At 44.1% G+C, this 14,354-nt stretch overlaps 1 protein-coding gene across 1 annotated transcript; it reads right to left on the bottom strand.

Moving 5' to 3' along the window:
• Positions 1 to 9,581: 9,581 nt before the first annotated feature.
• LOC128399296 (vomeronasal type-2 receptor 26-like) lies at positions 9,582 to 10,640 on the bottom strand. Its single transcript, XM_053360589.1, has one exon. It carries the CDS (start codon positions 10,558 to 10,560, stop codon positions 9,661 to 9,663), a length of 900 nt encoding a protein of 299 aa, XP_053216564.1. The 5' UTR covers positions 10,561 to 10,640; the 3' UTR covers positions 9,582 to 9,660.
• Between the last annotated feature and the right edge of the window lie 3,714 nt (positions 10,641 to 14,354).

Here is a 14,354-nt window from a genome sequence, read left to right as displayed (position 1 = left end):
TGCCATGGGTAGGCAAACTAAGGCCCAGGGGCCAGATCTGGCCCAATCACCTTCTAAATCTGACCCGCAGACGGTCCAGGAATCAGCGTGTTTTTACATGAGTAGAATGTGTCCTTTTATTTGTTACGGAAAAATCTAGGTGTGAGGCTGCTCAGTCACCCAGCTCGTCGGGCAGAGCCTGCGGAACAAAGGAAGGAGTCCAGCCAACCCGAGCAAATAGCTGTAGACCAAAGTTTATTGCGCAATAGGTTCAAAGAGCAAATTTGAACCCTGAGGATGGGGTGACGAAGACTTTAAAAACTTTCCCACTATATCCCAGAATACAGTTCGTACAGCATCACTGCTACATCATTGCTACATCACTGACATGTCACAGAAGGGGAGGGGTTAACCTTGGCAAACATGCCCAAACAAAAAAAATTTTTCCTTCCAGTAGCACCTTAAAGACCAACTAAGTTAGTTCTTGGTCTTTAAGGTGCTACTGGAAGGAAAAAAATTTTTTGTTTTGACTATGGCAGACCAACACGGCTGCCTTTCTGTAAATGCCCAAACAAGCCCTTGGTACAAGATTAGCATAAGCAGACATGGCAGGGCAAGACTCAGGTATAAGATTAGCATAGACAAATATGTCTTAAGTACCCACAACCCAAAAGTACAATAGAACTTCCTTTGCATGTCTGGACCCTTTGGCAAGTCAGGTGATGAGATTTGGCTTCCCTTGGCTAACAATGAGCCCAGCAATTGTCACCTCTGGGCACTTCCTGGAGTCCTTTTTCAAGGGGAAATTAGCTTTGGAATGGAGGGAACTGGCAAAGGTGATGATTTTATATTCTTTTTAAATCTAGGTAACTTCCTTGAGTTGTCAAGTTGAAAGGATACATTCAGGCATAATATTTCAAATATTTAACTTTAAAGATGTGCCCCACCCCCGTAATTTCTGTAACATATTTAAAATGCATCTCTGGGTAATAATAATAATAATAATAATAATAATAATAATAATAATACCTTTATTGTCAATGTACAACCTGTGTACAATGAAATTAACAATTAATTACAATGAAATTATTTGTGGGGCATAGGAATTCGTTCATTCCCCCCCAAATATAGTCCAGCGCCCTACAAGGTGTGAGGGACGGTGGACCGGCCCCCTGCTGAAAAAGTTTGCTGACCCCTGCTTTATGCCCTCAGGAGTTGCCCAACAGTATTAAGGTTTCCTTTGTATCTTTGGACTACAGTCCCCATCAGTCCCAGCCACTAGACTGGCCAGGGATGATGGGAGTTGTAGTCCCAAAGACCCGAAAGTCAGTGTTTGGGGCAACATTTCTCAACCTGGGATCCCCAGATGTTCTTGACCTACAACTCCCACCATCCCTGACCAGCTGTGCTGGCTAGGAATGATGGGAGTTGTAGTCCAACAACATTTAGGGACCCAAGGTTGAGAGGCTGGTTTTTTTGGGGGAAGGTTGAATTAAAGTATTGTTACAAAAAAGCTCCCCCGTCTTGTAGGACGAGCAGTTCCAGGGGCAATTCTAAAGGATTTATCTTTCATAGGATGAGAGAGCTCTGGAGTCTCTCTGAGATATTTGATTTACAGTGGTACCTCTGGTTAAGTACTTAATTCATTCCGGAGGTCAATTCTTAACCTGAAACTGTTCTTAACCTGGGCCTCCTACTGCTGCCGCACCGCCGGAGCATGATTTCTGTTCTCATCCTGAAGCAAAGTTCTTAACCTGAAGCACTATTTCTGGGTTAGCGGAGTCTGTAAACTGAAGCGTATGTAACCTGAAGCATATGTAACCTGAGGTACCACTGTATTTGCAAATTTATGGGCAGATGGATTTTAAGCAGAGGGAGATACGCTCCTCTAAGCAGACGGCACAGTCTGCGTTGCATTAGCAGGAAGCAGCTTGTGCTTCCCTCTGCAAGGCTGGGACGCCGTTTCCAGCAGACGCCCGCCTTCCTCTTTGAATCTGTTGTAAACAAAAATTGCCCTTTTCCCTTATGGGGTATCCAAGAGCCCATATAGAGTCCTTACATACCGTATTTTTCGCTCTATAAGACGCACCAGACCACAAGACGCACCTAGTTTTTGGAGGAGGAAAACAAGAAAAAAAATATTCTGAATCTCAGAAGCCAGAACAGCAAGAGGGATCGCTGCGCAGTGAAAGCAGCAATCCCTCTTGCTGTTCTGGCTTCTGGGATAGCTGTGCAGCCTGCATTCGCTCCATAAGACGCACACACATTTCCCCTTACTTTTTAGGAGGGAAAAAGTGAGACTTATAGAGCAAAAAATATGGTAGGTTCCCTATTGGTAGGAGAAAATAACAGAGGCCAACCAGAGAAAACTGAGAAGCAAAGCAGCTAGTAAGTCTGATCTTTATTGATCTGTTGCAACAGGGTGCTCCCCTCACTCGCAAGAGAGGAGGAGGGACCCAGAAAAAACGGTGTGCAAGGCCTTATAAAGACATTTTAAATTGCCACCCTGTAGATCAAGACCACCCCCAGAAACATCATACCTACATCACAGAAAAGGCGGTCTTAAAACAGAAATTTGAATCTTGTTTTTCTCCTGTCCTTTATCTCCTGTCTGGCAGTTTACTTGATTGGATTGCCTGGGTAGCCTGGCCAGTCTTTTGTAATGATAAATACTTAGTTCCTGGGCTAGGTCACAGGCTCACATCCTATTCATATCTTAAAAGTGCCCTTAAGACAGGGTTTGTGAAGGAAAAGACAATGGGGAGGTTTCCCACTTTGACCTTGCAGAGAAAACATTTGCTCAGTTTAGGAATCAAAATGGTTCCAGGTCGGTCTTCCTGTGCTGCTCTATGTACGTGCTTGGTTGGTATGCTTATGAACATTACCATATATCTAAGACCTCAAAATTCCTATCACAAATCCAAACTGCAAACTTGCCATTTCTGGGCCGCCCCCCTCCCAACCACACATCTAGCAGTTCAGAGCAAGCGGCGGCGGCTCCTCGAGTCTGCAGAGTGGTCCTATACTGCCACCTTGTGGCCATAATAGAAAGCAGCAACGGTAAAGATAAAAGGGAATGCGTAGAGACGTGGTTCAGAGGGTTCGCTCCTTTGGATAAACTTTATTTTCATATTTGGAACTACAGCCGATTATAGTAAAGGATTTCCATTTTTAATGCACATGTGATCTTTATGTAGGGTTGTCGTGGGTTTTATGTAGGGTTGTCATGTTTCAGAACATGAAGATCTGGACACAAAAGCTGTTGAGGGTTTTTTTTTGCAAAGTTGTTGAGCTTTCCCCCTAAAAGCACACACAAAAAATTGAAACTCTCCCAAAAAAACCAATAACACATCCAATATGGGTTGCCATACCGCCGGGTTCTCCCAGACATTTTCCCAGCGGGGAATTGTGCAACGCAGCTATGATAGCCTCCCATTAGATCCAGAATTTCCCGCACTTGGGTCTGTAGCTGTTTCTGGATTACAATTCCTATCATCCCTGAAATATACTCAGAGTCGCAAAGTGATTTCATGCTCTTTATTCAGCTCATAGTGGTGAGGAGGAATGAATGAATGTCCCCTCAAAGTATCTGCTTTATATACATTATTTACACAATGGGCTGCACATGATTGGCTAATTCTGGAATTCTACTGTAAGCCAATCAGGTTGTGGATTCACTTCTATCTGGAGCATGATTGGGTGGTTCCTGCCAACCAATCATACTGCTGCATTGTTCTAGGACCAATCAGACTGCTGCATTCTGAATCCTATTGTTCTAGGACCAGTCAGACTGCTGCCTTTTGGATCCTATTGTTCTAGGACCAATCAGACTGCTGCCTTTTGGATCCTATTGTTCTAGGACCAATCAGACTGCTGCAGTTTGGATCCTATTCAACTCAGTACATAACAATCCCTGACCACTGGTCCTGCCAGGTAGGGGTGATGGGAGTTGTAGTTCAAAAACAGCTGGAGACTCAAGTGTTATAAAAAAAAAACACTGCTCTTTTATTCCCTTATGGGGTACCCAAGAGCCCAGAGTCCTCTTTTTAGGTTCTCTATGGGTAGGAGGGACGCGGGTGGCGCTGTGGGTAAAAGCCTCAGCGCCTAGGGCTTGCCGATCGAAAGGTTGGCGGTTCGAATCCCCGCGGCGGGGTGCGCTCCCGCTGCTCGGTCCCAGCGCCTGCCAACCTAGCAGTTCGAAAGCACCCCTGGGTGCAAGTAGATAAATAGGGACCGCTTACTGGCGGGAAGGTAAATGGCGTTTCCATGTGCTGCGCTGGCTCGCCAGATGCAGCTTTGTCACGCTGGCCACATGACCCGGAAGTGTCTCCGGACAGCACTGGCCCCCGGCCTCTTGAGTGAGATGGGCGCACAACCCCAGAGTCTGGCAAGACTGGCCCGTACGGGCAGGGGTACCTTTACCTTTACCTATGGGTAGGAGAAAATAACAGAGGCCAACCAGAGAATATTGAGAAGCAAGGCAGCTACTAAGCCTGATCTTTATTAAAGCTGTTGCAACAGGGTGCTCCCACCACACATGTGGGGGGGGCGGCGGGGGAGAGAAGACCTTGAGCACAGGCGTGCAAGCCTGTACATAGACTTTTTAAATTGCCCACCTTCAAACTCCAGACTACCCCCAGAAACATCATACATACATCACAGAAGGGGTGGTCTAAAACAGAATCCTGAGTATGTTGTTTATCTCCTGTCTGGCAAGTTACCTGATTGCATTATCTGGGTTTTGGCCACTCTTTCGTTATTATAACTACTTAATTCCTGAATCTAGGTCACAGGTCACAGGCTCACACCCTGTTCATATCTGGAATGTGCCCATAAGACAGGATTTGTGAGGAAAGAGACAATGGGGAGGTTTCCCACTCTGACCTTGCAGAGAAATATTTGAGGTCAATTTGTTCAGGACCTTTTCTGTGGGGTTTCAGACATGTGGTTTATATATACAGTTATGAACATTTATTTTTTTAATATATGACCTTAAAATTCTTATAACAAAAGCAATGGGGGGAAATGCACCTGAAAGTGTAGCAGAATGCAGGCTTTTGACCTAACGTGCTCTAACTTCCCTGCAAACTAACCACACATTAAATAGCCACCGTCATCCAATCAAATCGGGTTGAATGCTCAATAAACAGGTTGTCTGAAAGTACCTCCATAATACAGTACAGTGGTACCTCGGGTTAAGTACTTAATTCGTTCCGGAGGTCCGTTCTTAATCTGAAACTGTTCTTAACCTGAAGCACCACTTTAGCTAATGGGGCCTCCCGCTGCCACCGCGCCGGCGGAGCAAGATTTCTGTTCTCAACCTGAAGCAAAGTTCTTAACCCGAGGTACTATTTCTGGGTTAGCGGAGTCTGTAACCTGAAGTGTCTGTAACCTGAAGCGTATGTAACCCGAGGTACCACTGTAGTGTCATGACAGGGCATGCGCAAACATTGTGACCGCTGACACAGCTGGGTTAGATCAGTGGCCCAGATCCCTGCAGGAAACCCACAAGCAAGACCCAGGCACAACAGCACTCTCCCCTCCCTCTGGAGGTTCCCAGAAAAGGTAATCAGAAGCACTTCTGCCTCCTGAATGGTGCCCTCTGTCTAGATCAGGTATGGGGAATCTCTGGCTCGCCAGTGTTGTAAATAAAAATATGCCCTTTTCCCTTATGGGGTATCCAAGAGCCCATTTAGAGTCCTTACATAGGTTCCCTATTGGTAGGAGAAAATAACAGAGGCCAACCAGAGAATATTGAGAAGCAAAGCGGCTAGTAAGCTTGATCTTTATTGATCTGTTGCAACAGGGTACTCCCCTCACACGCAGGAGAGGAAGAGGACCCCCAAAATTGCTGTGCAAGGGCTTATAAAGACTTTTTGAAATTCCCATCCTGTAGATCAAGACCACCCCCAGAAACATTATGCATACATCACAGAAGGGGTGTAACCTAAGACCACCCCTCAGATACATCCCACCTACATCACAGAAATTTAAATGTTGTTTTTCTCTTGTCCTTGTTTATCTCCTGTCTGGCAGGTTACTTGATTGGATTTCCTGGGGAGCCTGGCCATTCTTTTGTAGTGGTAAAATACTTATTTCCTGGGCCAGGTCACAGGCTCACACCTTATTCATATCTTAAATGTGTCCTTAAGACAGGATTTGTGAGGAAAGAGACAATGGGGAGACTTTTCCAGTTTGACCTTGCAGAGAAAACATTTGGTCAGTTTAGGAATCAAAATGGTTCCAGGTTGGCCTTCCTGTGTTGATCTATGTATGTGCGGTTATGAACATTGCCATATATCTAAGACCATAAAATTCCTATCACACCAGGTGTTGCGGAACTAGAACTCCCATCAGTTCTGGCCATCAGCCATGCTGGCTGGGGCTGATGGGAGCTGCAATTAAACATCTGGAGGGTCAAAGGTTTCCCACAGCTGCTCTAGATGTTTTGCACTACACATTCCACCACCCCTGAGAATCTTGCCATGCTGGCTGAGGTTCGTGGGAGTTGTAGTATGAAAATCCGGAGGGCACCATTTTTGGTACGCCTGTTTTAGACATCTTGCTGTCATGACTGCTCTACAATATTTGCAGATGTAAGTGCAGAGTATAAACAGAGGAGGTGTGATAGGAATTTTGAGGTCTTAGATATATGGTAATGTTCAGATCAGCACAGGAAGACCGACCTGAAGCCATTTTGATTCCTAAACTGAGCAAATGTTTTCTCTGCATGGTCAAAGTGGAAAAGCCTCCCCATTTTCTTTTCCTTCACAAATCCTCTCTTAAGGGTATGTCTGTTTGAATAGGGTGTGAGCCTGTGACCTGGCCCAGGAACTAAGTATTTATCATTACAAAAGATTGGCCAGGCTCCCCATGCAATCCAATCAAGTAACCTGCCAGACAGGAGATAAACAAGGACAGGAGAAAAACAACATTCAAATTTCTGTTTACACCGCCTTTTCTGTGATGTATGTATGATGTTTCTGGGGGTGGTCTTGATCTACAGGGTGGCAATTTCAAAAGTCTTTATAAGGCCTTGCACGCCATTTGTCTGGGTCCCTCCTCTCTCCTGTGGGTCAGGGGAGCACCCTGTTGCAACAGTTCAATAAAGATCAAGCTTACTAGCTGCTTTGCTTCTCAATATTCTCTGGTTGACCTCTGTTATTCTCTCCTACCAATAGGGAACCTATGTAAGGACTCTATATGGGCTCTTGGATACCCCATAAGGGAAAAGGGCAATTTTTGTTTACAACAGAGGGAAATACACTCCGTTAAGCAGACAGCACAGGTCTGCCTTGTTTATTAAGGGAGTGGCTTGTGCATCCATCTGCAAGGCCGCAATGCCATTTCAGGCGAATCCCAGGCTCCCTTCAACCTCAAACTGCAAACTCCCCGTTTCTCACATGGCCACTCAGCTCATATGTCTCATCTCGCAGCTCTCGGAGCAGCGGTGGAGCTTCCTTAAAGAGCGGTCCTGTACTGCCACCTGGTGGCAATAATAGAAAACAATGATTCAAATCAGCGCTTCTTGCCCTCCCTGCTCGCCCGTTTAAGAAGCCTTCGTAGGGGTTTGCTGAGTTTCTGTACTTTCTGGACAAATTGTGGTGGCAAGTCAACAGGTTTCCCACCCAAATCACCCCACAAAAGCTCTTCAGTTAACTTGCACCCCTGCTCCAGATCAGTTCCTCTTGGATTCATACACATCCACTTAATTTTCCCAAACACCTGCCTCTAAATAAATTAGGTAAAGGTAAAGGGACTCCTGACCATTAGGTCCAGTCGTGGCCGACTCTGGGGTTGCGGCACTCATCTCACTTTATTGGCCGAGGGAGCCGGGTAACAGCTTCCGGGTCATGTGGCCAGCATGACTAAGCCGCTTCTGGCGAACCAGAGCAGCGCACAGAAACACCGTTTACCTTCCCACCAGAGCGGTCCCTATTTATCTACTTGCACTTTGACATGCTTTCGAACTGCTAGGTTGGCAGGAGATAAATAAATTAATTTCCCCTTTAATCATGAATCTACCCAGACCCTGAGATCACCTTCTGAGGCCTTCGTTTGTGTGCCTCCGTGAGAAGTTTGGAGGGTGACAACAGGAGAACGGGGGCTTCTTTGCAGTGGCTCCCCATCTGTGGAATGCTCTCCCCAGGGAAGTTTGCCTGGCGCCTTCATTACACACCTTTAGGCGCCTGGCAAAAACGTTCCTTTTTAACCAGGCCTTTGGTTGATCTAATTTACATCCTATGCCCTTTTAAAATGTGGTGTGTTTTTTTTTTTTTTTGAGGGAGGGCTATTGGGTTGTTGCTTTTATTTTTATTAGGTATTTTGTGGTTTTATATCTTGATTTTATTCTGTGAACCGCCCTGAGACCCTCCGTGTATAGGGCAGTATATAAATTCAATAAATAATAATAATAATAATAATAATAATAATAATAATGATTCACCATATTTATTTCCCCAAACCACCTGTACTATTAAATTAATTCACTTCCCCCAATTCAATATATTCCCTACTTACTAAGATCACCCCTTTGTTTAATTTTATCTGAATTTTACCATCTGCCAAGAAACACCTGGGCCACTCGGAAAAACCCTACGGAGGGGGTGGGAAACTCATGGCCATGCTGGGCATGGCTGATAGGAGGTTCCTCATCCCTGGCCTATAGGCTTACTCTGAGCAATACCCCCAATTGCGGTCTGCTCCTCCTACCATCCTGGTTAGAGATCATTACTTCTGTACACAAACCACAATCAAAGCAGCAAGACTTCTCCCCCCTCCTTCTTCGCCTTCCTGTAACCTGGATGGTGGTTATCATTGCGCACTGAAAGGGGCTGCACCTATGCACAATGCAAGAATAGGAATGGTTCATCATCAGCTCAAGAGCTGGCATTGTTGATTTCCATAGACTTATGAAAAACAGAGACACACGTAGCACCCAGCTTCTGAATTGACTTAGACATGTTCAATGCTTTGATGTCTCAGCTATGCTAAAATTATGGGTCTTTCTCTTGTTTTCTATGGGCAGTTGGCACTTCTACTCCAGAAGGTATACACCCCCCAAAAAATGGCACCAAAAGAAACTAGGAAGTCTCAAATCCAGAAAATGGATGTGTGACTCTACTCTTTTATTATTATTTTTTTAAAAACCAAATCTCTGTGTTGGTCTCCTTGCAGTTGTTTCAGTATTGATGAGTGGAGCTTAACATTTGTTGATATTGTGCCTTGCTTGGAAACTGATGCATTGGGCAATGGACACAAGCTTAGAAAGTTGTTTTTTGTGTGTGTTTTTTTGTAAAAGCAGTAACAGAAATATTTATTATGAAGATAATTTTTAGGACCTGCACTCCAAATTTAAATCAGATTCAACAGTTTGCCCCAGGAGAAAATGAAAATAACACCAGAAATGTATGGAGATATACTTAGTCTGGATAGGTTTACTACATAAGTCAATGTTTAGCAATAAAACACAGAATATATCAGAACACCTTTCAGCACTTAGAGTTGAACTTTTGAACCCCCTGGCCACTAAAACACTAACTATTTCATAACCACAAAACAAGAGAACAAAATCCAGAAATAGTATAATTCTATTGCACAGTTACAATAAATTTACACCTCTTTTATAGTTCTATGCAGATACCAAGAATGTAATAAAACCACAACAGACTCTTCTATCATTTATGTCTTTCTTCGTATTAGATTTTCTCTGCTGTTCAGCTCAGGCCGCAACACAATAATGTAGCATTTGGGGAAAAAGATGCAGCCCAGCAAGCCAGCACTGGAAGCCAAGATGGAAAAGACTTCAACAGCCACCATATATTTTCCTCTTGTGCTCAGGTAAGTTGGGACAAAGGATACCCAAACACTGCAGAAGACCACCATGCTGAAGGTGATGAATTTGGCTTCATTGAAACTGTCAGGCAACTTCCTGGCTAGGAAGGCCACAATGAAGCTGACAATGGCCAGAAAGCCCATGTAGCCCAAGACGCAATAGAACATCAGGACCAAGCCTTCGTTACACTGGAGTACTATTTCTTCTGTCATTGTGTGCAGGTCTAAATCAGGGAATGGAGGAGAGGTTGCCAGCCACAGAGTGCAGATCCCTACTTGAATTTTGGAGCAGAAGAGGACAACGGAATAAGCCAGTCTTTTATCCACCCATTTCCTGATCCTGGATCCTGGTTTGGTAGCCATGAATGCCAAAACCACCGATATGGTTTTGGCCAAGATGCTGGAGAGGGCCACAGAGAAGACAATGCCAAAACTGGTTTGTCGGAGAAGACAGGTCACCTTATTAGGTTTTCCAATAAACAACAAAGAAGAGAGGAAACACAAGAGGAGGGAGACAAGGAGAACATAGGTGAGACTTCTGTTGTTGGCTTTGACTATGGGAGTGTCCCGGTGCTTAATGAAGATGCCAAAGACTAGAGCTGTGATCAGAGACAGCAATAGCGCAGAGAATGTTGAAATGATGGCCAAAGTTTCATCAAAGGCTAAGAAGTTTGGAATCTTAGGAATGCATTGATTCTTGCCATTGTTTGGATAGTGATCTTCTTGGCATACGAGACAAGTTTCCATTTCTAGAAGGGAGGAAAGCAATGCATCACAATCTGAACCAGTTACAGCTATTCTTAAAGACAACTTTTGTGAAGAGTCCACCTAGCCTAATATTTTTCTCCCGGGAGCCTTTCAAAACTTCATGCCTAAAACATTTTAAACAGTTAAGTCGTGTTATCAAATTTGGACTTTTGTATGTGAAGGACATATGTTCTTTTTAATTCTTGTTTGCCTCGTTCTCCCCCCCCTTTATCCTCATGAATCATTATAGCCAAGTACGTTTCCGAGCACAATTCAAAGTGTTGGTTTTGACCTTTAAAGCCCTAAACAGCCTCGGCCCAGTATACCTGAAGGAGCGTCTCCACCCCCATCATTCTGCCCGGACGCTGAGGTCCAGCGCCGAGGGCCTTCTGGTGGTTCCCTCATTGCAAGAAGCAAAGCTACAGGGAACCAGGCAGAGGGCCTTCTCGGTAGTGGTGCCCGCCCTGTGGAACGCCCTCCCATCAGATGTCAAAGAGATAAAAAACTACCTGACATTCAGAATACATCTTAAGGCAGCCCTGTTCAGGGAAGTTTTTAATGTATGACATTTTAGTGTATTTTTGGTCTCTGTGGAAGCCGCCCAGAGTAGCTGGGGAAACCCAGCCAGATTGACGGGGTACAAATAAATTATTATTATTATTATTATTATTATTATTATTATTATTATTATTTGAGAGCCAACTCTGCTAATTTTGACAAGACTTTTCAGCTTCTCTCAGTAAGCCTTGTTCTTAAAGGAGAATCACAATTTCTATTTAATCTCAAGTTAGTAGAACTTGATGGCAGAATGTAGTAACTTCATTTCTTAAAAAAAACATATTCTTCAAACTGGTTGAAACTTAAAATTGTATACATATTATTTATAACCAATGGAAAAAAATACACAATGCCATCATTAAATCCTTGCCCCGCTTTAATGAGAACAAAATTGCAAAAGAGCTTCTCAGAGATTACCCTTCCCGCGCCCTTCCCGCTGTCTCCCGACTTGGCTAGAAGGCTGGCGGGGGGGGGGGGAGAAGCCGGCTCCTCCCCGTCGCCAGCCCCGCAAACTCGGGGGACAGCGGGAGAGGCGCAGCGCGCCATCCCGCTCCTCCCGACTTGGTTTGGAGGCTGGCGGAGGGCTTCCTCCTCCCCCAGCCCCGCAAGCTCCCAGAGCGATGCCAAAGCTGCGCGCAGCTTCGGCATGGCTCTGGGTCCCGTTCTGGGGGAGGGGGAAGCTCGGGCTTCCCCCGCCCCAGCCCCGCGCCTGGCGGGGGGGGGGAATAATTTCCCCCCCCTTTATTTCCCCCCACAAATCTAGGTGCGTACTATGGACCGGTGCGTCCTATAGTGCGAAAAATACGGTATCTTAACGTGGCATGCCCTACCCTTCTCATTTGAGGCCATCCCATCTGGACATGGAACGCAATCATAGCAGCAAAATTTAACTCCTTCCTTCTTTTTCTTTCCATAACCAGGATGGCAGATGTCATTACATTCTGAAAGCGGTGGCACCTATTCAAATATATTTGAAGAGTTTAATATTCAGAGAACATCTTGGAGCATTCATCAGATAATCTACTAATAAAGCGGAACACTAATCGTACAAAATATATTCTTCCTAATTGCACAGGTAGCACATTCAGGGCAACAATCACCTGCTGTATTAAACATCATCCAAACTGTAGAAGATTAGAATGTTAATACTTAGAATAACCAAGTAGGTTAGAATTCAATCTAATGCCATGAAGCAGAAATTTTAATCTGTTTTAGTATTTTGACTTTGGTATGTTTTAAAGTAGTTATGTTTTCCCCCTAGATTTTCTTGTTTGGTCTTGTAAAGCACTTTGAGGGATTTTTAAGAATCAAGGAGTGCATGCAGTTTATGAAACAAACAAACAAACCAGCCAGCAAGCCAGCCTCAGGGATTTCACAGAAGAGAATGATGGACAACATCCTCTGACATTAATTGAGTTCTTGTTAGAGATGTTTTTTTTTTCTGGATGGTGCACTTTTAATATTGTTGTCATTTGTATATTTACTGGTAGAACTTTCCGTACTTCTTAAAGGACAATATCTTCTGCCAGGTGGCTTACAAACATATCTTCATATGAATGTTGGTATTGGAGAGACCTTCTTGGGAGAAAAGCAATGACAAACCTAGACAGCATCTTAAAAAGTAGAGACATCACCTTGCCAACAAAGGTCCGTATAGTAAAAGCTATGGTTTTCCCAGTGGTGATGTATGGAAGTGAAAGCTGGACCATAAAGAAGGCTGATCGCCGAAGAATTGATGCTTTTGAATTATGGTGCTGGAGGAGACTCTTGAGAGTCCCATGGACTGCAAGAAGATCAAACCTATCCATTCTTAAGGAAATCAGCCCTGAGTGCTCACTGGAAGGACAGATCCTGAAGCTAAGGCTCCAATACTTTGACCACCTCATGAGAAGAGAAGACTCCCTGGAAAAGACCCTGATGTTGGGAAAGATGGAGGGCACAAGGAGAAGGGGACGGCAGAGGACGAGATGGTTGGAGAGTGTTCTCAAAGCTACAAACATGAGTCTGACCAAACTGCGGGAGGCAGTGGAAGACAGGAGTGCCTGGCGTGCTCTGGTCCATGGGGTCATGAAGAGTTGGACACGACTAAATGACTAAACAACAACAACAACAATTGGAGAGACTGTGCAGTTATTTCCTCACCTGAGTCAAGCCTCTTTGCCATTTGATTCTGCCCTCATCAATGGTGAGTTGTTTCCCAGGAGGTGCCTGAGGATCCAGCCTTCCCACTTTGACCCTGATGTAGGATTGATTTGGGAAAGTGACCAAGTTGGTAATATCAAATCCAGCTACTAATTCTCCATGTTCGTTAAATGTAATTTCATCTCCAGCACTGTTGTTGAATGAAATCCTCTGCAGGAATGAATGGAGCTAGGTGGAGAGATATTAAAAATGTATATAAAGTGCTGTGATATTCTTACTAAGATTGCTCCATAGCTTTTCTGGATGTATTTAAGCTCTTTTCCTTTAGGAGGGAACACGCGTCCACTAGAACCAAACATTCTGCACCATTTACAACAGTTTGGCAAGTAGGAGGTGCTAATATGAGCTAACTGTACAGGCATGAGAAACTCCCCCCCTTTTTTAAAACTATTTTAAGTGCTGCCTCTCTCACCGTGGAAGAGACTGATTGTGCTCTTTAACAGCTAATTTATCAAAGTTTATTTTGTTAAGTACTCGCATCTAAAAGTACTGCCAGCTCACATAAAATATCAAAGCAGTGCACAGTATCAGATACCATCAATACTATACAAAAACCCACAAAATGACTGGTTCATCTAAAACTGAATGTGTCCCCCCCCCGCTTTACTGCCTATATTTTATCTTCTTCAATTGCTTTTTTACTTTTTATATAAAGTGTGTGTGTGTGTGTGTGTGTGTGTGTGTGTGTGTGTATATATATATATATATATATATATATATATATATATACACACATTCACACACATACACAGTGGTAGCTCGGGTTAAGTACTTAATTCATTCCAGAGGTCTGTACTTAACCTGAAACTGTTCTTAACCTGAAGCACCACTTTAGCTAATGGGGCTTCCTGCTGCCGCTGCGCCGCTGGAGCACGATATCTGTTCTTATCCTGAAGCAAAGTTCTTAACCTGAAGCACTATTTCTGGGTTAGCGGAGTCTGTAACCTGAAGCGTATGTAACCCAAGGTATACCACTGTATATGAATAAAATGGTAAGAAAAGAAAATTATAAGAAAAAGAAAAGCAAACAACTG

Source organism: Podarcis raffonei, chromosome 13 (genome assembly GCF_027172205.1).
Source record: "Podarcis raffonei isolate rPodRaf1 chromosome 13, rPodRaf1.pri, whole genome shotgun sequence".
Lineage (NCBI taxonomy): Eukaryota > Metazoa > Chordata > Lepidosauria > Squamata > Lacertidae > Podarcis > Podarcis raffonei.
The sequence above is the reverse complement of the archived record's forward strand: the minus strand, read 5'-3'. Positions and strand labels throughout refer to the sequence as shown.